The sequence below is a fragment of the Procambarus clarkii genome, chromosome 4, assembly GCF_040958095.1.
Source record: "Procambarus clarkii isolate CNS0578487 chromosome 4, FALCON_Pclarkii_2.0, whole genome shotgun sequence".
Taxonomy (NCBI): Eukaryota; Metazoa; Arthropoda; class Malacostraca; order Decapoda; family Cambaridae; genus Procambarus; species Procambarus clarkii.
In genome coordinates this window covers 43,244,937-43,272,629 of record NC_091153.1, presented here as the reverse complement: position 1 = coordinate 43,272,629, position 27,693 = coordinate 43,244,937, and the positions used below count along the sequence as shown (strand labels likewise).

Here is a 27,693-nt window from a genome sequence, read left to right as displayed (position 1 = left end):
CCTGGTCCCCCAGAACCTGGTCCCCCAGAACCTGGTCCCCCAGAGCCTGGTCCCCCAGAACCTGGTCCCCCAGAACCTGGTCCCCCAGAGCCTGGTCCCCCAGAACCTGGCCCCCCAGAGCCTGGTCCCCCAGAACCTGGCCCCAGAACCTGGTCCCAGAACCTGGTCCCCAGAACCTGGTCCCAGAACCTGGGCCCCCAGAACCTGGCCCCAGAACCTGGCCCCAGAACCTGGTCCCAGAACCTTCCCCCTAGAACCTGGTCCCAGAACCTGGTCCCAGAACCTGGTTCCAGAACCTTCCCCTAGAACCTTCCCCCTAGAACCTTCCCCCTAGAACCTTCCCCCAGAACCTGGTCCCAGAACCTTCCCCCTAGAACCTTCCCCCTAGAACCTTCCCCCTAGAACCTTCCCCCCAGAACCTTCCCCCCAGAACCTTCCCCCTAGAACCTTCCCCCTAGAACCTTCCCCCTAGAACCTGGCCCCAGAACCTGGTCCCAGAACCTGGTTCCGACTTAGGAAATATTCGTGAGATTCGTCGTGGTGGCGCCGGCAAATGATTATGAGAGTTTCACTCATAAGAGGCGAGCGGTGCCGTGAGACTAGGGCGAAATCAACGTCCAAGTAATGCATTGTTTAGCTGGGATTTCTCACGATTCCCGCAGGTGAGCCCTCACCCCTGCCCCCCTCCTCCTCACACCCCATCCCCCACACCCCATCCCCCACACCCCATCCCCCACACCCCATCCCCCACACCCCCACGCCCCCAGCACTCCCTCCCCACGACCATTGGACCTGGCTGACTTTACCGACAATGAAGGAATCTTCCCAGACCTGAACTGATGCCCGCAAACCCAGAATGTCCGAGACAGACCCCAATATTATTAGGGTTTAGTGCTCTCACGCGCAACAGATACGGGTTCCCGGTCGTTGTTGGGTTTACATTGATATCCAACGGAAGGTTCCGTTGGTCCCTAACAGGAGAGGTTCCAACGGTATCAGGAGGGGACCTAGGCGAAGCACCCCGTGGGAAAACAGGAACTACGCTACCCCCCGAGGGAACCCGCTATTATCGCACGCCCGTCGATGTCGTTTGTGAATCGCGATGTGTCGTTCAAAACAAATTTAGGGATACCAATAACGGGGAAGAGATTGTGAAAAGTTGGGAGGAGGGGGTGTGCAGGGGAGGGGAGGAGGGGCGTGTGTGGGGGTGTGCTGGGGAGGGGAGGAGGGGCGTGTGTGGGGGTGTACTGGGGAGGGGAGGAGGGGCGTGTGTGGGGGTGTACTGGGGAGGGGAGGAGGGGCGTATGTGGGTGTACTGGGGAGGGGGAGGAGGGGCGTGTGTGGGTGTACTGGGGAGGGGAGGAGGGGCGTGTGTGGGTGTACTGGGGAGGGGGAGGAGGGGCGTGTGTGGGTGTATTGGGGAGAGGGGGAGGAGGGGCGTGTGTGGGTGTACTGGGGAGAGGGGGAGGAGGGGCGTGTGTGGGTGTACTGGGGAGGGGGAGGAGGGGCGTGTGGGGGTGTACTGGGGAGAGGGGGGAGGAGGGGCGTGTATGGGTTGTAATGGGGAATATATGACCAAGGGACTATTTGTGTAATGGTAACGAATGAGGGGAGAAGAATACACATTTAGATGAATACCTAAGTAGCCAAGAGGTTTATTCCGCAGCAAAATTGTATATATAAATATACATATGTATATTAGTACACATGCCGTGCAGGGTCGAGCGTTCTTCCCCCGTTACTCTTGTAAGGAAAGTGAATGAGCAGAAAAAGTAGAATGTTTCTAGTAATTTTAGCCTCCAAAAGTAGAATTAGTTTCTAGTAATTTTAGCCTCCAAAAGTAGAATTAGTTTCTAGTAATTTTAGCCTCCAAAAGTAGAATTAGTTTCTAGTAATTTTAGCCTCCAAAAGTAGAATTAGTTTCTAGTAATTTTAGCCTCCAAAAGTAGAATTAGTTTCTAGTAATTTTAGCCTCCAGAAGTAGAATTAGTTTCTAGTAATTTTAGCCTCCAAAAGTAGAATTAGTTTCTAGTAATTTTAGCCTCCAAAAGTAGAATTAGTTTCTAGTAATTTTAGCCTCCAAAAGTAGAATTAGTTTCTAGTAATTTTAGCCTCCAAAAGTAGAATTAGTTTCTAGTAATTTTAGCCTCCAAAAGTAGAATTAGTTTCTACTCTACATTTTATGATTCAAGGTGTCGTGTTTCTTCATTTGTAATACTCCATGGACCTTCCTTCATCGCCAGTCGGCTCGCAAGCCTCGTGCGTTGTGACTTGTCGAATTGTCGTGAAGGTGAGTGGTAGTGGGGGTCGTGCTGGTGATCTGGGTCGTGGAGTGGGGGGGTGGGTCGTGCTTGTGGGCTTGTCTGGGGGCGTGGATTAGTGGTATGGGGGACTGGGGACTGGTGGTGTGATATTTGAAAGGTGTGATGATAGTGGGGGTTTGTGTAATAATTTTTTCGGATGGTGAGTTAGTATTGTGTTGGCGAAGACGGTGGTGGTGTTTCATCAGACTTCAGTTTGTCCCTGGTGATGGTGGCTAAGGGTTAGTGTGAAGTTGATGATGGTGGTAGGGGATGGTTGTGATGCAGGTTGGAGGGATGGTAATGAAGGTGGTGGCAGTGACGATGATGGGTCTTAATACCAGTGGTTGTGGTAGACGAAATGACTGTGGTAATGGCTAGGGTCCGCCTAGTTGTTGATGATGGGTGGTTGCCGATTCTGCAGACCGTCTCACCCATGAGAGGACGAGGTGGAAGGTGAGGAATGGGAGAGATGGTGGGAGGGAGGCGAGCATGGGAAGGGACATCCACCTGTATGGGAAGTATCGTCCAGGTAAATGGGACGTACCTGGAGTATACCTGTGTGGTCTAATTAGGACAATTCTGGCAGGAGCTGCCAGGAAGCCCACCTGAGGTGCCAGCGTGAGTCGCCTAAGGTGCCAGGGTAGGTGGGCGGCGGACAGAGAATAGGGGGATAAAGAGGGGACAGAGACAGGTGATACAGAGGGGATGTGAGAGAGGAGGAGAGGGACCAGACACGCACCAAGTGCCACTGTCCGCCCATACTTCGTAATCGTATTCACTCCGTAATTTTTTCAAATGGAGTCGCCCAAGGTCTGGCAGAAGTGACATACATGTCTTTCCTTCGTGTGGTTATTTGTGTGGGGGGATGATGATGGGGTGAGCGATGGTGTGACGTAGACTTGCACCAGGTAAATAATGACAGATACATCCATCAATCAACTCCTCTCTGGGAATTATGGGGCTCGGCTCCTGCACACACCCGCAGTTTAATTCAATTGCAACTCTCGTCTCGAGCGGGAGATGTTTTCTCCGGGCCAGTTGGTTGGTTGGGGGAATCTTGGTGTTTGTTTCAATTAGGTCAGTTTGAGTTGGCTCTTTTCGGGGGCTGGTAATCTCCCTTACTTTCCGGTGTAATTGTCTGGCCTGACACTCATGCCTGGTGTCTGAGGGGCTCCAGACATGTGTGAGGGCTGGAGCAGGTAATTGGCTGGGAATACCTGGCCAGGTATTAGCGTGTGTTGTATCGTGTACTGGCGGCAGCCAGGGAGGCGCTCACCCAAGGATTCCCAACCTATTCTGTATCGTCTTCTATCCCTCTAATCGTCTTTCCTCTCCTACTGATCATCATCCATTATTCTTTAGTCGTTCATCATTATCAACAACACCAGCTTCCCTCGCCTCCTCTCCTCCCCCCTCCATCATCCACCTCCTCATCAGCAGCAGGAAGCCTCCGGGTCTCTTAAGATTTAAGAGGGAGGTGAAGGATGGTGGTGGTGGGTCCCTTGAGAACTCTGTTACTACACCTTCTCCTCGTCAGGCCACACGCTGCTAGAGGGAGGGGGATGGGTGGGTGTACTCACCTAGTTGTATATGCCTAGTTGTGCTTGTGGGGGGGTGGAGCTTCGTGGTGCAGATAGAGGCAGGATTAGTGTACTGTTTTGATGAGTGAGATTGGGCTAAGGCAAATGCTTGTGTCATTAGGGTGATTAGGATAAGTGAATTAGCGTGAGGTTGGCGAGTGTGGTATTGCCTGGTTGATGGGGTTCTGAGAGTTCTTCTACTCCCCAAGCCCGGCCCGAGGCCAGGCTTGACTTGTGAGAGTTTGGTCCACCAGGCTGTTGCTTGGAGCGGCCCGAGGCCAGGCTTGACTTGTGAGAGTTTGGTCCACCAGGCTGTTGCTTGGAGCGGCCCGAGGCCAGGCTTGACTTGTGAGAGTTTGGTCCACCAGGCTGTTGCTTGGAGCGGCCCGAGGCCAGGCTTGACTTGTGAGAGTTTGGTCCACCAGGCTGTTGCTTGGAGCGGCCCGAGGCCAGGCTTGACTTGTGAGTATTGTCGTGTCGACTCACCTATTGTGCTGAGTAAGGCGAGTAAATGCATGATTGGGGCAATTTTTGTGTTTAAGTTGTTTCAGTAGTTAATTCAGTGTGTTTCTGCGTTTCAGTCTTAATTCATTTTTGTGGAACATAGCTTCAGCTCTTGTGATCCGCCTCTCCAACATTCGCTCTTCTAATGCAGTAAATCAAGATGCCTTTATTACTTGTCCTAATATATGAAGCTTTTGGACTGTTGATGGAGGTAGTAGTCTTTAATAAATGTATATATACATTATATATACAAATACAACAATTTGTATTTGTTCCACTTGTTTACTGGCCCTACACAAAAGAAAGGTTTCCTTAGGCCTGCCTCTCCCTCGAACCATGGCTCACGTGTTTCTTTAGCTTACACGTTTATCACGTTTTATCCTAAGCACCGTATCTTTTATGTGGGGATCATGTCACCTCTATTTCTCCAGCGGTTTACAATTTCGAGACGGCATTTGTGTTGTCAAACTTTGCTCTCCAGTTGTGTTGATGACAACCCTGTTTAGGATTGTTACTCATTATCTTGCCTTGCGATGGTTCCGGGGCTTAGCGTCCCCGCGGCCCGGTCCTCGACCAGGCCTCTTCGTTGCTGGACTGGTCAAACCAGCCTGTTGGACCAAGCTCTCACATGTCAAGCCTGGCCTCGGGCCGGGCTCGGGGAGTAGAACTACTCCTGTAACCCTCTACAGGTATGCTCCAGGTATGCCTGCGCGCGTGCGTGCGCCTGCGTGCCTACCTCCTGTGGCGGAGAAAGGTGCCACCACCACCACCACCCTCACCTTTGCTCCCGGACAGCGGTACTGTGCGAGTTTCACTAATAATTACACTGTTTCCCGTTTGTTGTGTTTTTGAAGGACTTTCTCTCTCCCACAACCCGTTCCTCCTCCTCCCACACCCTCCACCACCACCCTCCACACTCCACCCTCCACCAAACACATCACGGCTCCCTAGCCAAACAATAATAGTTGTCGTCGGGGACAGGAAGCCTTAGGCTTGTCCCAGATCCCCTATGGCTTACCTTGCGATGATTTCAGGGCTCATCGTCCGTCCCCGCGGCCTGGTCCCCCCGACCAGGCCTCCTGGTTGCTGGACTTGTCAAGCAGGCTGTTTGACTCTGACTATTGATCTTTCGCAAGATGCTTCCCACAACAGTCTGATAGTTTGGCTTTGCCAAAAACCTGCAAACTCGAGCAACCCATCTAACATTTTAAGATATTGTTAATAAAACGTCAATATTGCGGTGTTTTAATTTTTGCTAACACGTCGCATTTCTTACGAATTGGTAGATTGCGTTAAATATGCGACGCATTGGGATTGTCAGATAGGCCGTAGGCTCTGGAGTGAATTGCCTAGGTCTAATATATTTAAACCTCCACCCCCAGGAAGCAGCCCCGTAGCAGCTGTCCCAGGTACCTATTTACTGCTAGGTGAACAGTTGCATCAGGGTGAAAGAAATATTTTGCCCATTTGTCTCCGCCTCCACCGGGGATCGAACCCGGTACATATCTTCAGGTATACTCGAGATAAGAAGGAAATCGGTGGATAGTATTTTTAGGCCTATGAAGGGAGTTGGCACCAGTGCCACCTGTGTAAACCACTGGCCTCAGACGGTGCCAGTTGGTTCTGTGTTGACCTGATAGGTGGTGACAGGTGACGGTCACATGTGTGAAGGTCCAGCACAGGTGTGTGTGTGTGTGTGAAGGTGTGGCCATACCCAGGTCCAGCACAGGTGTGAGTGTGAAGGTGTGGCCATACTCAGGTCCAGCACAGGTGTGTGTGTGTGTGTGTGAAGGTGTGGCCATACCCAGGCCCAGCACAGGTGTGTGTGTGTGAAGGTGTGGCCATACCCAGGTCCAGCACAGGTGTGTGTCCAGGTGTGGCCATATCCACGTTGTGTACTTGAGGGGTCGTTGGTTAACATGTATTGACAGGTGTGTACCAGATGGTCAGGTGTTTACCACAGGTGGCGGCAGATGTGTGAGACCCAGCGTGGTGTACACCAGGTGTTTACACAGGTGTGACAGGCATGTGTAATGTGGTCATCTAGTGTCACAAGTCTGGCACCACCTTTGTATAGGCTTACAAATAATTACATTACTTAACAGTGTGAGAAGAGCAGAACACCTTGAGGAGCAGGAGGAGGAGGAGGAGGAGGAGCAGGAGGAGGAGGAGGAGGTGGTGAAGGAGGAGGAGGAGGGGGGGGGGGGTGTCAGGAGGAGGAGGGGGGGGGAGAGGTTTATTTAGTGCATGCCAAGTACACAATACATAATTAGTGTTGGTTTCGTCGCATGGTTAAGAGCTAATTATTGTTAATTAGTCGTCACCCGTGTTGGAGCGAGTGCTTAACGAGGTGGACGTCGGGGCCCCTGTGGTCGTACACCTGTGCCAGCTGCGGGGGGTAACAGTCTGCTGGGTCACGACCCCGCTGAAAGGGCCCGGCATGGTTCTCATCAGTGGCCACCAGGGAAGGTAGAGTCCTGGAGCACTGTCCACAGGGGATACCTGTCTACCTGTCGTCTACCTGTTGTTGGTTCAAGGGATCGACGTCTCAGGGGCCCGGTCTCTGGCCAGTCCTCCTGGTTGCTAGACTGGTCAACCAGGCTGAGCGGGGGGTAGAAATAGCCTAAGCTGCTCTATCCCTTTGAGGTGTATTTCTTTCTTATCTCAATAAACATACTTGAACTTGAACCAGGCTGTTGGACGTGGCTGCTCGCAGCCTGGCGTATGAATCACAGTCTGGTTGATCAGGTATCCTTTGGAGGTGTTTATCAAGTTTGAACAGTCTCGGGTCTCTGATGTTGATAGTTTTCTCTTGAACACTGTGAGGGGTCGGCCAGTTATGTCCCTTATGTGTAGTGGAAGCGTGTTGAACAGTCTCGGGCCTCTGATGTTGATAGTTCTCTCTTGAACACTGTGAGGGGTCGGCCAGTTATGTCCCTTATGTGTAGTGGAAGCGTGATGAACAGTCTCGGGCCTCTGATGTTGATAGTTCTCTCTTGAACACTGTGAGGGGTCGGCCAGTTATGCCCCTTATGTGTAGTGGAAGCGTGTTGAACAGTCTCGGGCCTCTGATGTTGATAGTTCTCTCTTGAACACTGTGAGAGGTCGGCCAGTTATGTCCCTTATGTGTAGTGGAAGCGTGTTGAACAGTCTCGGGCCTCTGATGTTAATAGTTCTCTCTTGAACACTGTGAGGGGTCGGCCAGTTATGCCCCTTATGTGTAGTGGAAGCGTGTTGAACAGTCTCGGGCCTCTGATGTTGATAGAGTTCTCTCTCAAGAGTACCTGTTGCACCTCTGCTCTTCAACGGGGGTATTCTGCACATCCTGCCATGCCTCCTGGTCTCAAGTGAAGTGTCACAGTGAGAGAAGGGGAGATATAACACTGGAGAGAGACCACATGTATAGCACCACAATGGTCGGTACTACCTACCCACCTTGTGGTATATAGGTAGACTAGAGCTCATGCGATTCATAATATATGAAAGCAATATGACGAGGATAAGAGCATTCGTGGAGGCTTTATGAAGTGAACTAGACACTTCAGTGTGCAGTTTGTGCCGAGGGCAGTGTCCTGAGCAGCGTATGTTTGTTTACAGTGTACAGGAGAGTCGGGTTCTGGGAGTTCGTCTACTCCCCGAGCCCGGCCCGAGGCCAGGTTCGAGTGCGTTGTTTAAGTGTAAGATTAGTAGCACACCCACGTAGTTACCTGTACGGCCAATTACCGCCCCCACCCCCCACCCCTCTCTGCTATCGTTGCACCCTCTCTTCGCTATCCCCCCTCCACTCTATCCCCCTTCCGCCTGTTCTTACATTCACCAATCACCTTCTAGCCCCGATACTTTACATCTACTGCTTACCTCTCTATCCTCACCTGTATCACAACGACCCCCTCCCCCTCACCTGTACCACAACGACCCCCTCCCCTGTACCTCAACGACCCCTTCCCCCCCTCACCTGTACCACAACGACCCCCTCCCCCCTCCCCTGTACCTCAACGACCCCCCTCCCCCCCTCCCCTGTACCACAACTCCCCCTCCCCTCTACCACAACGACCCCCTCCCCCCCCTCACCTGCACCACAACTCCCCCCTCCCCCCTCATCTGTACCGCCACCCACACAACAATAAAACACAGGAGCAGACAGGTAATCACTATGCATAGAGGCGAGCGCGGTCGAAGGGCTCAGTTTCAACTAATCCCTCTCAATTAAGACTGAGCATTCACCCTTAATGTGTTAGCTGATCATCTTCCATCCGCTCCAATATACACACATTATCGAAAGTTTTCACCAAATGTGACCACGGTGTCATTGCGCACAAATTGCGCGCACAAGGAATTACTGGCAAAGTAGGGAATCTTCAACTTGCTAACGAACAGAAAGCAACTTAATACCCTCTCTGCGACGCATTTCTTAGTGTGCGCTCTGTTCTATTAACTATTAGGTGGTTGGCTTCCAGAACGAAGGCTTCGTTAAGGGACTTCGTGAACTTCCTGTGTACCATCCCCCCCCTGCCCCCCACTCCCCTCTTGCCCCCACCCCCCCCATGCCCCCACCCCCCTTGCATGTGCGTGCTGAGACTCGCAAGCTCACGCTCGCGCGCGATAGGGTATTGTCGTGTGGTCAGGCTTGCCTGAGTTATATCGATATTCACAATATTAATTGAGGCTGACGAAAGCATTGTGGTATTGGCTGTGGCACTGTGGCTGTGGTGGCTGTGGTCTGTGGTGGCTGTGGCCCTGGGGCTGTTGTCTGTGGTGGCTGTGGCCCTGGGGCTGTCGACTGTGGCCCTGGGGCTGTCGACTGTGGCCCTGGGGCTGTTGTCTGGGGGGCCTTGGGGCTGTTGTCTGTGGCCCTGGGGCTGTTGTCTGTGGCCCTGGGGCTGTTGTCTGTGGCCCCGGGGCTGTCGTCTTTGGCCCTGGGGCTGTCGTCTGTGGCCCTGGGGCTGTTATCTGTGGCACTGTGGCCCTGGGGCTGTTGTCTGTGGCCCTGGGGCTGTTATCTGTGGCACTGTGGCCCTGGGGCTGTTGTCTGTGGCCCTGGGGCTGTTGTCTGTGGCCCTGGGGCTGTTATCTGTGGCACTGTGGCCCTGGGGCTGGTGTCTGTGGCCCTGGGGCCAGGCCCATTACCCCCACTCCACTTGAGCAGTGTGGTCTCGTTCCGGACCTAACTCACTCCTCGCTTCTCTCGTAAACAATCACATTTATATATATATTTTACGGCGTGATTGGGAAAAGTTGTTTCGTTAGTTTCAAGAGTCAGTGCGGCGCTCAGGCGGCTGGTGACGAAATTACGGGGTGATATAGGGAAGCTTAGTCGCTAAGGAGTCTATCAGCCGGATAAACTTAGTCGCTAAGGATCAGCTGGATAAACTTAGTCGCTAAGGATCAGCTGGATAAACTTAGTCGCTAAGGAGTCTATCAGCCGGATAAACTTAGTCGCTAAGGAGTCTATCAGCCGGATAAACTTAGTCGCTAAGGAGTCTATCAGCTGGATAAACTTAGTCGCTAAGGAGTCTATCAGCCGGATAAACTTAGTCGCTAAGGAGTCTCTCAGCTGGATAAACTTAGTCGCTAAGGAGTCTCTCAGCTGGATAAACTTAGTCGCTAAAGAGTCTATCAGCTGGATAAACTTAGTCGCTAAGGAGTCTATCAGCCGGATAAACTTAGTCGCTAAGGAGTCTATCAGCCGGATAAACTTAGTCGCTAAGGAGTCTATCAGCTGGATAAACTTAGTCGCTAAGGAGTCTATCAGCCGGATAAACTTAGTCGCTAAGGAGTCTATCAGCTGGATAAACTTAGTCGCTAAGGAGTCTATCAGCTGGATAAACTTAGTCGCTAAGGCCTCGTTTACAAGTAAACTTGGTCAGTGTTGGCTATGCCAGATCAAGCTACATCACTTATGAACCCATCCCCGCCCTTGTGTGGTAGTGCATAATACAGAGTTGTATTTACATATTCGTACATTGAAACATGTATAGTCTAATGTAGTTGATTGTAACCATGAACCAGGAGGCCGAGCGGACAGCAAGCTGGACACGTGATCCTGTGGTCCCTGGTTCGATCCCGGGCGCCGGCGAGAAAGGATGGACAGAGTTTCTTTCACCCTATGCCCCTGTTACCTAGCAGTAAATGGGTACCTGGGAGTTAGTCAGCTGTCACGGGCTGCTTCCTGGGGGTGGAGGCCTGGTCGAGGACCGGGCCGCGGGGACACTAAAGCCCCGAAATCAACTCAAGATATGATATATATGTGCTTCAGCCTACAGTTTAGACTTGTTGTCTTGTGTATGCTGCTCTGTCCTGTGTGACAGTGAATACCAGCATTATCCTCACTCTAATAAGGCCTAATTGAATTCCTCAGATTAGGCAAAATTGTAACTAATTTCTATCAATAAAGATATTAATAATAATAATAATAAACTGAACAAATCCACAAAAGCCGTGACGAGGATTCGAACCTGCGTCCGGGAGCATCCCAGACACTGCCTTAATCGACTGTGTCTGGGATGCTCCCAGACGCAGGTTCGAATCCTCGTCACTGCCCTTGTGGATTTGTTCATTTGATGTATCACGTTAGTGTGATCTCTGTGTTTAATAATCAAGTGAGTTGTAAGTCATGTGTCAGGACGCGAGCAGTGATTTCTGACAGCCTGGTTGACGAGGACCAAGACTCAACTAATTCAAATGTCCATTAACGAAACCTGTTTATCTTTCCTCAGTCATGGCTGCTTAGTTTGCATTTGTTTAACAGTTAATGAGCTCCCTAGCACAACGACGTCGTAAATACAAGTAATAATCTTGGGTCGAGACCGCCTCGCAGCGAGTCCTCGATCGTAAACGGTTTTAATAACGCAAACTGAGCCGCTGTGATTGAGGAAAGATGTACATGTTTCGTTAGGGAAGACTTAATGAATCCCAGCCCCTGACCACCAGCCTGGTGGAAGGCTGGCTAGAGACCGGGCCGCGGGGACATTAATCCTCGGGAGCGATAGATATGGTAGAAAGTAGATACTGTGTATGAAGATCACACACCTCGCCACCTTGACAACCTTCTACATATTCTGGGAAATATTGCTGGAACAAAACTGGAAACTTTAAAGAGGACGGTCGAGTTCCCGATGGAAGTGGCGGACCTTCCGGGCTGTAGTGGTCCCACTCAGGCTTGTAGTGGTCCCACTCAGGCTTGTAGTGGTCCCACCCAGGCTTGTAGTGGTCCCACCCAGGCTTGTAGTGATCCCACTCAGGCTTGTAGTGGTCCCACCCAGGCTTGTAGTGGGTCCCAGTCAGGCTTGTAGTGGGTCCCAGTCAGGCTTGTAGTGGGTCCCAGTCAGGCTTGTAGTGGGTCCCAGTCAGGCTTGTAGTGGGTCCCAGTCAGGCTTGTAGTGGGTCCCAGTCAGGCTTGTAGTGGGTCCCAGTCAGGCTCGTAGTGGGTCCCACCCAGGCTCGTAGTGGGTCCCACCCAGGCTCGTAGTGGGTCCCACCCAGGCTCGTAGTGGGTCCCACCCAGGCTCGTAGTGGGTCCCACCCAGGCCCACCCTTCCAAGCTGCGTGGGCCTGCGTGCAGCATTTACAGATCACCGCCCAGCCTGACTCCAGGCTGGGCCGAAGAACAACTTTCTGAACAGAAGGCCGTCATGGGAGTGAACATAACTAAGTGAACAAAGATATGAAGAGTTTCAAGGACCTTTATTGAGGCAATAAGATACTTCTCAAAAGAATAGAGTAGCTTAGGCTATTTCTACCCTCAGGAAAGTATCAATGCTGGAACAGAGGATTTCGGAAGGGGGGGAGTGTTCAAATGAACAGGGGGGGGGGGCACAGCTGTATAGGCAGAAAGGGGCCGTGTTTTTAGGGAGAAAATAGTAGGGTAGTTTCTTTCCATTTGGGAGAGAGGGGGCGGGGGAAATGGGGTGCCTAGCCTTCCTCCACTTGTGATTCAGCAGGTTGTTCCTGCTCACATCTTAGTGAGAGAGCCTCTGGTTGAGGCTCTCAACCAGAGCCCGGGCTCACCAGGTATACTTGCTATCAACTGCCCTCTGGAATACAAACGCATGCAAATGAGCCTTTGAGCGCTCACAATATTGATTGTAGCTCTCTTTCATCAATTTGTTTGACGTAATAAAAATGTGGCATAAATTGGTGCTGTTGAGGATGCGGCGGTGCCCCGGCTGGCGGCTGTGGTGCCCCGGCTGGCGGCTGTGGTGCCCCGGCTGGCGGCTGTGGTGCCCCGGCTGGCGGCTGTGGTGCCCCGGCTGGCGGCGGCTGTGGTGCCCCGGCTGGCGGCTGTGGTGCCCCGGCTGGCGGCGGCTGCGGTGCCCCGGCTGGCGGCGGCTGCGGTGCCCCGGCTGGCGGCTGTGGTGCCCCGGCTGGCGGCTGTGGTGCCCCGGCTGGCGGCTGTGGTGCCCCGGCTGGCGGCTGTGGTGCCCCGGCTGGCGGCTGTGGTGCCCCGGCTGGCGGCTGTGGTGCCCCGGCTGGCGGCTGTGGTGCCCCGGCTGGCGGCTGTGGTGCCCCGGCTGGCGGCTGTGGTGCCCCGGCTGGCGGCTGTGGTGCCCCGGCTGGCGGCTGTGGTGCCCCGGCTGGCGGCTGCGGTGCCCCGGCTGGCGGCTGTGGTGCCCCGGCTGGCGGCTGTGGTGCCCCGGCTGGCGGCTGTGGTGCCCCGGCTGGCGGCTGCGGTGCCCCGGCTGGCGGCTGTGGTGCCCCGGCTGGCGGCTGCGGTGCCCCGGCTGGCGGCTGCGGTGCCCCGGCTGGCGGCTGTGGTGCCCCGGCTGGCGGCTGTGGTGCCCCGGCTGGCGGCTGCGGTGCCCCGGCTGGCGGCTGTGGTGCCCCGGCTGGCGGCTGTGGTGCCCCGGCTGGCGGCTGTGGTGCCCCGGCTGGCGGCTGTGGTGCCCCGGCTGGCGGCTGCGGTGCCCCGGCTGGCGGCTGTGGTGCCCCGGCTGGCGGCTGTGGTGCCCCGGCTGGCGGCTGTGGTGCCCCGGCTGGCGGCTGCGGTGCCCCGGCTGGCGGCTGTGGTGCCCCGGCTGGCGGCTGCGGTGCCCCGGCTGGCGGCTGCGGTGCCCCGGCTGGCGGCTGTGGTGCCCCGGCTGGCGGCTGTGGTGCCCCGGCTGGCGGCTGTGGTGCCCCGGCTGGCGGCTGTGGTGCCCCGGCTGGCGGCTGTGGTGCCCCGGCTGGCGGCTGTGGTGCCCCGGCTGGCGGCTGCGGTGCCCCGGCTGGCGGCTGTGGTGCCCCGGCTGGCGGCTGCGGTGCCCCGGCTGGCGGCTGCGGTGCCCCGGCTGGCGGCTGTGGCGTAGCGTCTGAGGCCTCAAGATCTTCCATGTTTGTTTATACCCTGGGAAGTGGAAGCAGGGGACAACCGACCTTACGGCCAGGGTACTCGGGGCTGATTTTCCCCTCGCGTCAGGTGAGAGGGAATTTGTGATCACCGGATTCGTTTTACTCGTTGATTACATTATGATTTATTAAAGTGCCTCCTCTTCCTCCCCGCCGGCGACTGGCCACGGACTCTCTCTGACTCTGGTCAGGGGGGGGGTCTCCAAGTCTGGTCAGGGGGGGGGGTCTCCAAGTCTGGTCAGGGGGGGTCTCCAAGTCTGGTCAGGGGGGGTCTCCAAGTCTGGTCAGGGGGGGTCTCCAAGTCTGGTCAGGGGGGGTCTCCAAGTCTGGTCAGGGGGGGTCTCCAAGTCTGGTCAGGGGGGGTCTCCAAGTCTGGTCAGGGGGGGTCTCCAAGTCTGGTCAGGGGGGGGGGTCTCCAAGTCTGGTCAGTGGGTTCAAGGATGTGCAGAATACCCCCGTTGAAGAGCAGAGGTGCAACAGGTACTCTGAGAGAGAACTCTATCAACATCAGAGGCCCGAGACTGTTCAACACGCTTCCACTACACATAAGGGACATAACTGGCCGACCCCTCACAGTGTTCAAGAGAGAACTATCAACATCAGAGGCCCGAGACTGTTCAACACGCTTCCACTACACATAAGGGACATAACTGGCCGACCCCTCACAGTGTTCAAGAGAGAACTATCAACATCAGAGGCCCGAGACTGTTCAACACGCTTCCACTACACATAAGGGACATAACTGGCCGACCCCTCACAGTGTTCAAGAGAGAACTATCAACATCAGAGGCCCGAGACTGTTCAACACGCTTCCACTACACATAAGGGACATAACTGGCCGACCCCTCACAGTGTTCAAGAGAGAACTATCAGCATCAGAGGCCCGAGACTGTTCAACACGCTTCCACTACACATAAGGGACATAACTGGCCGACCCCTCACAGTGTTCAAGAGAGAACTATCAACATCAGAGGCCCGAGACTGTTCAACACGCTTCCACTACACATAAGGGGCATAACTGGCCGACCCCTCACAGTGTTCAAGAGAGAACTATCAACATCAGAGGCCCGAGACTGTTCAACACGCTTCCACTACACATAAGGGACATAACTGGCCGACCCCTCACAGTGTTCAAGAGAGAACTATCAACATCAGAGGCCCGAGACTGTTCAACACGCTTCCACTACACATAAGGGGCATAACTGGCCGACCCCTCACAGTGTTCAAGAGAGAACTATCAACATCAGAGGCCCGAGACTGTTCAACACGCTTCCACTACACATAAGGGACATAACTGGCCGACCCCTCACAGTGTTCAAGAGAGAACTATCAACATCAGAGGCCCGAGACTGTTCAACACGCTTCCACTACACATAAGGGACATAACTGGCCGACCCCTCACAGTGTTCAAGAGAGAACTATCAACATCAGAGGCCCGAGACTGTTCAACACGCTTCCACTACACATAAGGGACATAACTGGCCGACCCCTCACAGTGTTCAAGAGAGAACTATCAACATCAGAGGCCCGAGACTGTTCAACACGCTTCCACTACACATAAGGGACATAACTGGCCGACCCCTCACAGTGTTCAAGAGAGAACTATCAGCATCAGAGGCCCGAGACTGTTCAACACGCTTCCACTACACATAAGGGACATAACTGGCCGACCCCTCACAGTGTTCAAGAGAGAACTATCAACATCAGAGGCCCGAGACTGTTCAACACGCTTCCACTACACATAAGGGGCATAACTGGCCGACCCCTCACAGTGTTCAAGAGAGAACTATCAACATCAGAGGCCCGAGACTGTTCAACACGCTTCCACTACACATAAGGGACATAACTGGCCGACCCCTCACAGTGTTCAAGAGAGAACTATCAACATCAGAGGCCCGAGACTGTTCAACACGCTTCCACTACACATAAGGGGCATAACTGGCCGACCCCTCACAGTGTTCAAGAGAGAACTATCAACATCAGAGGCCCGAGACTGTTCAACACGCTTCCACTACACATAAGGGACATAACTGGCCGACCCCTCACAGTGTTCAAGAGAGAACTATCAACATCAGAGGCCCGAGACTGTTCAACACGCTTCCACTACACATAAGGGACATAACTGGCCGACCCCTCACAGTGTTCAAGAGAGAACTATCAACATCAGAGGCCCGAGACTGTTCAACACGCTTCCACTACACATAAGGGACATAACTGGCCGACCCCTCACAGTGTTCAAGAGAGAACTTGACAAACACCTCCAAAGGATACCTGATCAACCAGACTGTGACTCATACGTCAGCCTGTGATACATACGTCAGGCTGCGAGCAGCCGCGTCCAACAGCCTGGTTGACCAGTCCAGCAACCAGGAGGCCTAGTCAGCGACTGGGCCACGGGGACGTTGATCCCCGAAATCACCGGGAGTGAGCTGACACGACACCTGCACCACGACGCACGCACGGACGGACAGAAGGAAGCGACAAAGACGACCGGCGACAAGTGAAGACTGTCCAAAGAAATGCGAATTATAATACGCTAAGAGAGAATCAGAAGTGCAGGAGAAGCGGAAGAAACCAAGATGACGCCAACGGGAGAAGGAATGGAGCCGGTCGGCCGAGCGGACAGCACGCTGGGCTTGTGATCCTGAGGTCCTGGGTTCGATCCCAGGCGCCGGCGAGAAACAATGGGCAGAGTTTCTTTCACCCTATGCCCCTGTTACCTAGCAGTAAAATAGGTACCTGGGTGTTAGTCAGCTGTCACGGGCTGCTTCCTGGGGGTGGAGGCCTGGTCCAGGACCGGGCCGCGGGGACACTAAAAGCCCTGAAATCATCTCAAGATAACCTCAAGAAGAAAAAAAAAACTATTCGTTACAAAGACCACTGAATAATACTGCAAACAGTCCCGGTATAACGAATAGGTTCATATTAACCCCTTGGATGCTTCAGCCCTGTTCATAACACGCATTGCTTCTCACCATTTAATTTAGATTAAATTCCACAGGGAATTTAACATGAAATACGAGTGTTTCCAGGATGTGAAGCCAGCCGCCACCACCACCACATGGGAATTTGAAGCATTTTGATAAATACTTTACTGGCTGAGAAGGGTGAGCAGTTATACCTGGCGCCATCAAAGACCAAATAAGCCGACATAAGCACCTGACGCCGTGGAATTCAATTCGGTCTACTGCCTGGCGGACAGAGTACTGGTCAGAGGTCTTATTATCTTCCTTCCCCTTCTCCCTGAATATTTGATCTTTCGGTAATGACTCATTAACTAGGATGGGGCGCACCTGCTTGATGGGGTTCTGGGAGTTCTACTACCAGAATCCTACTTCATGGCAGGATGAATCCAACTTGATGGATTCTACTCCCAGAATCCTACTTCATGGCAGGATGAATCGAACTTCATGGATTCTACTCCCAGAATCCTACTTCATGGATTCTACTCCCAGAATCCTACTTCATGGATTCTACTCCCAGAATCCTACTTCATGGATTCTACTCCCAGAATCCTACTTCATGGATTCTACTCCCAGAATCCTACTTCATGGATTCTACTCCCAGAATCCTACTTCATGGATTCTACTCCCAGAATCCTACTTCATGGATTCTACTCCCAGAATCCTACTTCATGGATTCTACTCCCAGAATCCTACTTCATGGCAGGATTTGCCATAAAGGCATGGCACATCCTGCCATGCCTTCTGGTCTCATGTGATGTTGTCCATCGTATGATTGGTTGTTATTTTAGATTCAACTACTCGGAACAAAAGTTCCAAAGTAGCACGGGCTATGGTGAGCCCGTAGTGGACTTACTTGGCCCAGGAGCGGGGCAAGTAGCACGGGCTATGGTGAGCCCGTAGTGGACTTACCTGGCACAGGAGCGGGGCAAGTAGCACGGGCTATGGTGAGCCCGTAGTGGACTTACTTGGCCCAGGAGCGGGGCAAGTAGCACAGGCTATGGTGAGCCCGTAGTGGACTTACCTGGCACAGGAGCGGGGCAAGTAGCACGGGCTATAGTGAGCCCGTAGTGGACTTACCTGGCACAGGAGCGGGGCAAGTAGCACGGGCTATATTGAGCCCGTAGTGGACTTACCTGGCACAGGAGCGGGGCAAGTAGCACGGGCTATGGTGAGCCCGTAGTGGACTTACCTGGCACAGGAGCGGGGCAAGTAGCACGGGCTATGGTGAGCCCGTAGTGGACTTACCTGGCACAGGAGCGGGGCAAGTAGCACGGGCTATGGTGAGCCCGTAGTGGACTTACCTGGCACAGGAGCGGGGCTGTAACTGGTGCATGATTGGTGTCGTAAAGTTCATGATTTGTAAGTCCTTATTTTACACTGATTTGCCTTGTTTTTCATTGCTCTCCCCCCCCCCTTGAGGGAGAGCAATGAAAAACGTTCACGTTCTTTCCATTTTCACATTTTTCAATGAAAAAAGTCACGTTCTTTCTTCACGTTAGAAGAAAGAACGTGAATTAAATTCACGTTACTTGTTCTTTCTCTTCGTAGCTTTCTGTTATTCCTGGTTTAAAGTTTGTATAGAATTCCTTTTTCTGCAATACCTGGCGTTCTTTTTCCCCCTTAAAACATCTTCCTCCTTCGGTGCTTCTTCCCATCACTTTCTTCTTGTCTTCCAGTCTTCCTTATTCCTCTTATTGCCCCCCCCCTCCCTCTCCTGCTTTCCTTGCTTCTCCGGCAGTTCCTGAGCATGTGGGGAGGTCTGATATTAAACTTTCTCTCTCCATAAAGATGTACAGCTCGGGTCGATGGTCGTCTTGCAGGAGTGACTTCTCTTCTTCCTCCCTCTCCTCTTCCTTCTCTCCTCTCCTCTCTCCTCCTTCTCTCTTCTCCTTCATCCTCCCTCTTCTTGCTTCACTAGTTCTCTTCTTCTTTCACCTCTTCCTCTCTACTAACTTCTGCGTCCTTAGTCCCTTTTGTTAATCCTTCTCTTCTTATCCTCTCTTGCACTAGGGTTATGTTCTCTGTGATGCGCTTAATCCACCCCTTAATCTCTTAATATTTGTAATGTACTTAATTCTACTCCGTTATTTCCGCTTCGTACTACTCTCGCATCAGTAAATCATCTTTAAACCATTACTGTTTCCCCGTGTTTATTTGTCTTCGTCCGATACGCTCATCGCATTGTCTCCTGCTTCTGTTTTTATCTCATTTTCCTCCCCCCTCTTCCACGTTGGGACGGTGGAAGAGGAGGAGGAGGCAGGAGGCTGTTAAGGAGTGGAGGCAGGTTTCTTAAGGAGGTTGGGAGGGAAGAGGAGGTCCTTGTGGTGTTTCTGGTGTCGTGTACGTGCCTATTTGTGCCTGCAGGATCGAGCATTAGCTCTTGGACTCCGGTTTTCTAGCCTCGTTGAAAACAATGACTCCAGACCTATTTCCCTATCATATCTACTTTTAAAATTATGAATTGAGTATTCCACAATGTGCTCCTTTAGTTCATTCCATTTTCCCATTACTCTCACGCTAAATTAAAACTTTCTAACATCTCTGTGACTTCCACCCATGTCCCCCTTGTATCATGTCTCCCTTCTATCTTACCTCTTTTTTCTTGGGTCGTCAGGTTCCGTTCTTTCAGTCGCTCTTCATACCCTATCACTCGCAATTCTGGGACGAGCCTCGTCGCAAATTTCCGAACCTTTTCCAGTTTCCTGGTGTGTTTTTTCAGGTGGGGGCTCTACGATGGGGCGGCATGCTGTAAGACTGGTCTCACCTAGGCAGTGACAAGTGCTTTATATGCCTCCTTACTTAGGTTCTTGAATGGCATGAGTATGCTGCTGACGTTACCCTATTTATGTGTGCCTCAGAAATTAGATTTGGTGTTACGTCAACCCTCAGGTCCCCTTCTCGAGTCCTCACAGGTAGGCAGTTTCCCTTCATTGTGTACTGTCCCTTTCGTCTCCTGTGCCCATTTACATCACTTTACACTTGCTCGTGTTGAACTCCAGTGGCCATTTTTCCGACCATCTCTGCAGCGTGTTCAAGTGTATTCACCTAGATGTATTCACCTAGTTGTACTTGAGGGGGGTTGAGCTCTGGGTCTTTGGTCCCGCCTCTCAACTGTCAATCAGCTAGTGTACAGAAGCCTGAGCCTACTGGGCTCTTATCATATCTATATTTGAAACTGTGTATGGAGTCAGCCTCCACCACATCACTGCCTAATGCATTCCATCTATTAACTACTGACACTGAAAAGGTTTTTTCTAACGTCCCTGTGGCTCATTTGGGTACTAAGTTTCCACCTGTGTCCCCTTGTTCGCGTACCACCAGTGTTAAACAGTTTATCCTTATCTACCCTGGCAATTCCTCTAAGAATTTTGTAGGCAGTGATCATGTCTCCCCTAACTCTTCTGTCTTCCAGTGTCGTAAGATTCAGTGTGTGTGTGTGTGTGTGTGTGTGTTTACTTCCTCCCTGCTGTGTGTTTGTGTACGTTGGTGTAAATATGGGCCGCATCTGGATGTGTTGTGTGTGTAAGCACACAGGCGTTGAATAGGCGCTGAAGCTGTGTAGAGGTGTTGGACCGAGAGGTTGTGTGTGTGTGTGTGTGTGTATGTGTGTGTGTGTGTGTGTGTGTGTGTGTGTGTGTGTGTGTGTGTGTGTGTGTGTGTGTGTGTGTGTGTGTGTGTGTGTGTGTGTGTGTGTGTGTGTTCACCTAGTGTTGCTTGCGGGGGTTGAGCTCTACTCTTTCGGCCCGTTTCTCAACTGTCAATCAATCAACTGTTACTTAATACTCACTACTAACTACTGACAAATGTTTTTTCTCTCTCACACTCTCTCTCTCACACTCTCTCTCACACTTTCACACTCTCTCTCTCACACTCTCTCACACTCTCACACTCTCTCTCACACTCTCACACTCTCTCACACTCTCTCACACTCTCACACTCTCTCACACACAGTCTCTCTCTCTCTCTCTCTCTCTCTCTCTCTCTCTCTCTCTCTCTCTCTCTCTCTCTCTCTTTTTTGTTCTCTCACACACAGTCTCTCTCTCTCTCTCTTTTTTTTTGTGCGCCATTGGACTTTTGTTCTCTCTTTTTCTTTCTCATTTTTTCTTTCTCTCTCTCCCCGTCCACCCTCCCTCTCCTATCTCACCCTCTCTCGTATATAACCCCGTCCCCCATCCTGGACGAGTCAGCCAGCCTCACTAACTTGGCCAAGCTGGCCAGTGTCGGCCAGAATCAGCGTGTGATTGCGTGGGTGTGTGTGTGTGTGTGGCCGACCTGCTCCCTGCTCCCCAGTCCTCCACCACTGTGGTAGATGGCATGAGTGGGGGGGGGGCTATGGGGCGGAAGGCCCGTGGGGGGGGCTGTGGGGCGGAAGGCCCGTGGGGGGGGGGGAGGCGAATTAAGAGAAGAGAAAATGGGATAGAGGGGAAGGGAATAGTGGGACGTGGAATGGATGGTATGTTCTAGTCTGGCCTGGGAGTGGGTTACTTGTTTCACCTGAAGTTCATGTTTTGGAAGGGTGCCACGGCTGTGGTGGAGGCCAGGAGTGGTGCCACGGCTGTGGTGGAGGCCAGGAGGGGTGCCACGGCTGTGGCGGAGGCCAGGAGGGGTGCCACGGCTGTGGTGGAGGCCAGGAGGGGTGCCACGGCTGTGGCGGAGGCCAGGAGTGGTGCCACGGCTGTGGTGGAGGCCAGGAGGGGTGCCACGGCTGTGGTGGAGGCCAGGAGGGATGCCACGGCTGTGGCGGAGGCCAGGAGTGGTGCCACGGCTGTGGTGGAGGCCAGGAGGGGTGCCACGGCTGTGGCGGAGGCCAGGAGTGGTGCCACGGCTGTGGTGGAGGCCAGGAGGGGTGCCACGGCTGTGGTGGAGGCCAGGAGGGGTGCCACGGCTGTGGTGGAGGCCAGGAGGGGTGCCACGGCTGTGGTGGAGGCCAGGAGGGGTGCCACGGCTGTGGTGGAGGCCAGGAGGGGTGCCACGGCTGTGGTGGAGGCCAGGAGGGGTGCCACGGCTGTGGCGGAGGCCAGGAGTGGTGCCACGGCTGTGGTAAAGGCCAGGAGGGGTGCCATGGCTGTGGTGGAGGCCAGGAGGGGTGCCACGGCTGTGGTGGAGGCCAGGAGTGGTGCCACGGCTGTGGTGGAGACCAGGAGTGGTGCCACGGCTGTGGTGGAGGCCAGGAGTGGTGCCACGGCTGTGGTGGAGACCAGGAGTGGTGCCACGGCTGTGGTGGAGGCCAGGAGGGGTGCCACGGCTGTGGTGGAGGCCAGGAGGGTTGCCACGGCTGTGGTGGAGGCCAGGAGGGGTGCCACGGCTGTGGCGGAGGCCAGGAGTGGTGCCACGGCTGTGGTGGAGGCCAGGAGGGGTGCCACGGCTGTGGTGGAGGCCAGGAGAGGTGCCACGGCTGTGGCGGAGGCCAGGAGTGGTGCCACGGCGGTGGTGGAGGCCAGGAGGGGTGCCACGGCTGTGGCGGAGGCCAGGAGTGGTGCCACGGCTGTGGTGGAGGCCAGGAGTGGTGCCACCGCTGTGGTGAAGAAGACTCATTTCACTGTGGAGTTACACACGTGCCAGGTGACGGCATCAGCTGGTTTCCATAGATTGTCATCAGGTTTTTTTTTCCGGAAAAAACTTTCTATACCGAGCATTTTATTAGGCAGGGATGGACACAGCTCTCCTACTGCCTGAATAACCTCCTACCAGATTTTGACACAGCCAGGATATGCGGGCCGCTCCAAGCAACAGCCTGGTGGACCAAACTCTCACAAGTCAAGCCTGGCCTCGGGCCGCTCCAAGCAACAGCCTGGTGGACCAAACTCTCACAAGTCAAGCCTGGCCTCGGGCCGCTCCAAGCAACAGCCTGGTGGACCAAACTCTCACAAGTCAAGCCTGGCCTCGGGCCGCTCCAAGCAGCAGCCTGGTGGACCAAACTCTCACAAGTCAAGCCTGGCCTCGGGCCGCTCCAAGCAACAGCCTGGTGGACCAAACTCTCACAAGTCAAGCCTGGCCTCGGGCCGCTCCAAGCAACAGCCTGGTGGACCAAACTCTCACAAGTCAAGCCTGGCCTCGGGCCGCTCCAAGCAGCAGCCTGGTGGATCAAACTCTCACAAGTCAAGCCTGGCCTCAGGCCGCTCCAAGCAGCAGCCTGGTGGACCAAACTCTCACAAGTCAAGCCTGGCCTCGGGCCGGGCTTGAGGAGTAGAAGAACTCCCAGAATCCCATCAACCAGGTATCAACCAGGTACCAAGAGCCTACACCAATAGCTGCACTGCAATAGATACCAAGCTATTGTTGGGTAATTTTCTCCGATTCGAAGCCATTTATTTTTAATTCAAGGTCTACTCATCAAGCACTTTAAAACCTCTGGTGCATGACAGTATAAACCTCAATCACCTCAATCACACATAACGGGTTCACTTCACAGTATAAAGAGGTCCAGCTTCAGCTTGATTAACACCAACTCTCAGAAATTATCATCATGACAGACATGGAGCCTGGCCTCGGGCCGGGCTCGGGGGAGTAGAGCAACTCTCGGAACCCTCTACAGGTATGCTCCAGGTAGACGTAACGGCTAATAACAGCGAGCAAGTTGGACTAACTACTGGTAGTTCCACCGGTTATGATAATTGTATTGATGCAAATGTTATGTATGATAAGAGAAATTACACACTCAAGGGTAAGGTAATTATGATGATAAAGGGCTGAGCCAATATCATTATATACCACTAGATATGTGGATATGATATGAAAGGATATGTGGATTTGGAATTGGAAGGGGGGAAGGAACGGTGCCCATCCACTTCGATCATCGGAGATCGAACTCGGACCTGTAATAAGCGAGGCCAACACTATACCGACCTCTCAGCACCAAATTGATGACCTGTTGAGATGGGACGCCTATATATGAGGTAGCTACCTTCCTGCGGCTACCTTGTGGTAGTTCCAGGAATCCCGGCGGCCCGGTCTCCGAACAGGCCTCCCAGTTGGTCGTCTGGTCATTCAGGCTGTTGGACGCGGCTGGTCGCAGCCTGGCATATAAATCACAGCCTGGTTGATCAGGTATTCTTGGTAGGTTGTTTGTCGAGTCTTTTTCTTGAAGAGTGTGAGAGGCAGAGAGGCGGCTCTCTCAGATGGGCAGCACAAAGCCTCCAGGAGACAGTGTCACAGCAATTGTCAGGATGTGGTTGGGCCCCCCCGTGGCAGGTTGGGGTCCCCCGTGGCAGGTTAGGGGTCCCCCGTGGTAGGTTTGGGGGTCCCCCGTGGCAGGTTGGGGTCCCCCGTGGCAGGTTGGGGGCCCCCCCGTGGCAGGTTGGGGGCCCCTGTGGCAGGTTGGGGTCCCCCGTGGCAGGTTGGGGGCCCCGTGGCAGGTTGGGGGTCCCCCGTGGCAGGCTGGGGGTCCCCCGTGGCAGGTTGGGGGTCCCCCGTGGCAGGTTGGGGGTCCCCCGTGGCAGGTTGGGGGCCCCCCGTGGCAGGTTGGGGGTCCCCCGTGGCAGGTTGGGCCCCCCCGTGGCAGGTTGGGGGTCCCCCGTGGCAGGTTGGGGGTCCCCCGTGGCAGGTTGGGCCCCCCCGTGGCAGGTTGGGGGTCCCCCGTGGTAGGTTGGGGGTCCCCCGTGGCAGGTTGGGGGTCCCCCGTGGTAGGTTGGGGGGTCCCCCGTGGCAGGTTGGGGTCCCCCGTGGCAGGTTGGGGGTCCCCCGTGGCAGGTTGGGGGTCCCCGTGGCAAGTTGGGGTCCCCCGTTGCAGGTTGGGGGCCCCCCGTGGCAGGTTGGGGGTCCCCCGTGGCAGGTTGGGGGCCCCCCGTGGCAGGTTGGGGGCCCCCAGTGGCAGGTTTGGCCCCCGTGGCAGGTGGCTACAGGAACTGGTTGAACTACGTAACCATTCATGTAATTCATTTTGTCGGGGGCAGGAAGCCTGTGCGTTTATACATACTTAAGGCATGCATAGAGGTCCTCCCAATGTGGAATTACTGACTCCTCTGAATGCCACCCACAACAGTTGCTTAACTCACAGGTACCTATTTACTGCTAGGTTTCAACATAGCCATTATGAGGCGAAAGGAAACGTGCCTAGCCATTTCTGTCCCGCACGGGAGTCGAACCCGTGAGCTCCGATTGTAAGTCTTAAACGAAGCCAACTGTATTAGGAGACCCTCTAGGTCTCTTAACTATACCCTTGTTAACCAGCCTCTTATCTAGAGTCTTAACTGGACTCTTAATGACCCTTAGGTCATAGGTCATGTGGTATCTTTATTAAATATGTTTTATGACACTGAAGTAGCGTATCTAGTTCCCTCTTGAAGACACTGATTGACTACAGAGGTAAAGGTTGTCTAGCTATGATGAGTGTCCTCTCGGTGTTGGAGGGGGGGAGGGAGGAGAGAGAGAGAGGGGGGGGGGGGGGAGGGAGAGAGAGAGAGGGGGGGAAGAGATAGGGGGAGGGAGGGAGGGAGAGAGCGCTAGCTGGAGCTGCCGGTGCTGGTGCCGGTGCAGCAAGCGGTGTAAAGTTTTCAGATCGATTCAGATGTTCTAAGTTGTAACTATTAGGGAGAGAAAGATCTTGTGTAGTTTGCCAGGTGGTGAGGGAGGGAGGGAGGGAGCCAGGTGGTGAGGGAGGGAGGGGAGGGGAGGGGTGTGAGGGAGGGAACAATACCAGGGTGGAAAGCGACGCACCAGACACAGAGGAAGAGAGTCATAGTTGTGGCACTGTCTCCTACGTAGTATAGTTGTGGCACTGTCTCCCACGTAGTATAGTTGTGGCACTGTCTCCCACGTAGTATAGTTGTGGCACTGTCTCCCACGTAGTATAGTTGTGGCACTGTTTCCCACGTAGTATAGTTGTGGCACTGTCTCCCACGTAGTATAGTTGTGGCACTAGTTGTGACAAAAATACACGCCACAGCTTCGTGTCGTCCTTTGCAGATGACACAAAAATCAGCATGAAAATTACCTCTGCTGAAGACATTGAAAAACTACAAGCAGATGTCAACAAAGTTTTTGATTGGGCAGAAGAAAATAACATGATGTTTAACAGTGATAAATTTCAGGTACTCAGGTACGGCAAAAATGAGGATCTGAAACATAATACAGGGTACAAAACACAATCGAATCTTCCCATAGTAGAAAAACAGCATGTCAAGGATTTGGGAATAATGATGTCCGACGATCTAACGTTTAGGGAGCATAACCAAGCAAATATCGCGTCAGCCAGAAAAATGATCGGATGGATTACGAGAACTTTCAAATCCAGGGATCCCATCACAATGGTTGTACTCTTCAAGTCACTTGTGCTGTCCCGTCTCGAGTACTGCTCAGTACTCACTTCCCCCTTCAGAGCAGGAGAGATTGCTGAAATAGAGGGAATACAGAGAACATATACGGCACGCATAGACGAGATAAAACACCTAAATTATTGGGATCGTCTCAAAGCTCTCCAAATGTACTCTCTAGAAAGGAGACGAGAGAGATACCAAATAATATACATATGGAAAATACTGGAGGGTCAGGTCCCAAATCTACACAGTAAAATAACAACGTACTGGAGTGAACGATATGGAAGAAAATGCAAGATTGAACCAGTGAAGAGCAGAGGTGCCATAGGCACAATCAGAGAGCACTGTATAAACATCAGAGGTCCGCGGTTGTTCAACGTCCTCCCAGCGAGCATAAGAAATATTGCCGGAACAACCGTGGACATCTTCAAGAGAAAACTGGACGGTTTTCTAAGAGAAGTTCCGGATCAGCCGGGCTGTGGTGGGTACGTGGCCCTGCGGGCCGCTCCAAGCAACAGCCTGGTGGACCAAACTCTCACAAGTCGAGCCTGGCCTCGGGCCGGGCTTGGGGAGTAGAAGAACTCCCAGAACCCCATCAACCAGGTATCAACCAGGTATCACTGTCTCCCACGTAGTATAGTTGTGGCACTGTCTCCCACGTAGTATAGTTGTGGCACTGTCTCCCACGTAGTATAGTTGTGGCACTTTCTCCCACGTAGTGACGGTGAGTGCTTCACCTTCCCACCTGGGCCACGGGGACCATCTCGCCCCACACCTGCACCCGTCCCATACCTGTCTACCAGTCTTGAATTTTACTCTCGTTGTTGTTTTTAGATTTAGCTAATCAGAACGAAGTGTCCATGTAGCACGGGCTATGGTGATCCCGTAATGTTTACACTCGCCGCTGTCTTCTTGTATTCCTGTCTCACCTGGAACACCACGATCCTCCTGTCTCCCCTTGGAGGGAGGGGAAGGAAGGGGGAAAGGGGGGAGGGAAAGTTAGTGTTGAGTGGTCATATTATGGTCTATTCCACCTGTTCCTTTACTCTCCCACTTTCCCCTCGGCCTCGGTGGCTCCCTGGCAGCGTGGCAACATTTTTCGTGTTTGCCAGTTTTGACAGATCCGCCTGACAGGCGTCTTGTCAAGTTGTCAGCCTCCCACGGTGTTGGCTCTTTGGTCCTCTTTATGCTGTTTATTATTATTTATGCAAATGAGGGTGTTTAATTTGTCTTACTTGTTCCTTGGTCATGTGATCAGCAGTTATTTTCTTCCCCTCCTCCCCCCCTGCCCCGCCCCCCTTTTTCTTCCCCCTGCCCCGCCCCCTTTTTCTTCCCCCTGCCCCGCCCCCTTTTTCTTCCCCCTGCCCCGCCCCCGCTTTTCTTCCCCCTGCCCCGCCCCCGCTTTTCTTCCCCCTGCCCCGCCCCCTTTTTCTTCCCCCTGCCCCGCCCCCCTTTTTCTTCCCCTGCCCCGCCCCCTTTTTCTTCCCCTGCCCCCCTTTTTCTTCCCCTGCCCCCCTTTTTCTTCCCCTGCCCCCCTTTTTCTTCCCCCCCTACGATGCCCCATCTTTCTCTCACCCCCTCCCCCCCGGCCAGTGTTGAGGTGTACGTGGTGGCACAGGTGTGACAGTGAGCATGGCAGGTGTTGCAGGTGTGGAGATGGTGGGAGAGGGATGGGAGTAGCGTGGGAGCTGCACTGGCACCACTGGCATTGTCTCCCAGGCCGTGGCACCTGTGACCCTCCCTCCCCCCCTCCACACACACA

The 27,693-nt window shown here is 53.6% G+C and overlaps 2 protein-coding genes across 2 annotated transcripts in view; both read right to left on the bottom strand.

Annotated features, from left to right (window-relative positions):
* Positions 1-9,758: 9,758 nt before the first annotated feature.
* Positions 9,759-16,864, bottom strand: LOC138371403 (apomucin-like). Its single transcript, XM_069336202.1, has 3 exons — positions 16,833-16,864; positions 12,500-13,674; positions 9,759-10,189 (listed from the first exon to the last, which is right to left on the bottom strand). Exons 1-3 carry the CDS (start codon positions 16,862-16,864, stop codon positions 9,759-9,761), a joined length of 1,638 nt encoding a protein of 545 aa, XP_069192303.1.
* A 4,303-nt stretch (positions 16,865-21,167) lies between these two features.
* LOC123750712 (mucin-2-like) overlaps positions 21,168-27,693 on the bottom strand; it is an 86,137-nt gene continuing 79,611 nt past the window's right edge. The window contains exon 4 of the mRNA XM_069336193.1: positions 21,168-22,192. Coding sequence (XP_069192294.1) covers positions 21,168-22,192 — 1,025 coding nt within the window. The remainder of the gene's footprint in view (positions 22,193-27,693) is intronic.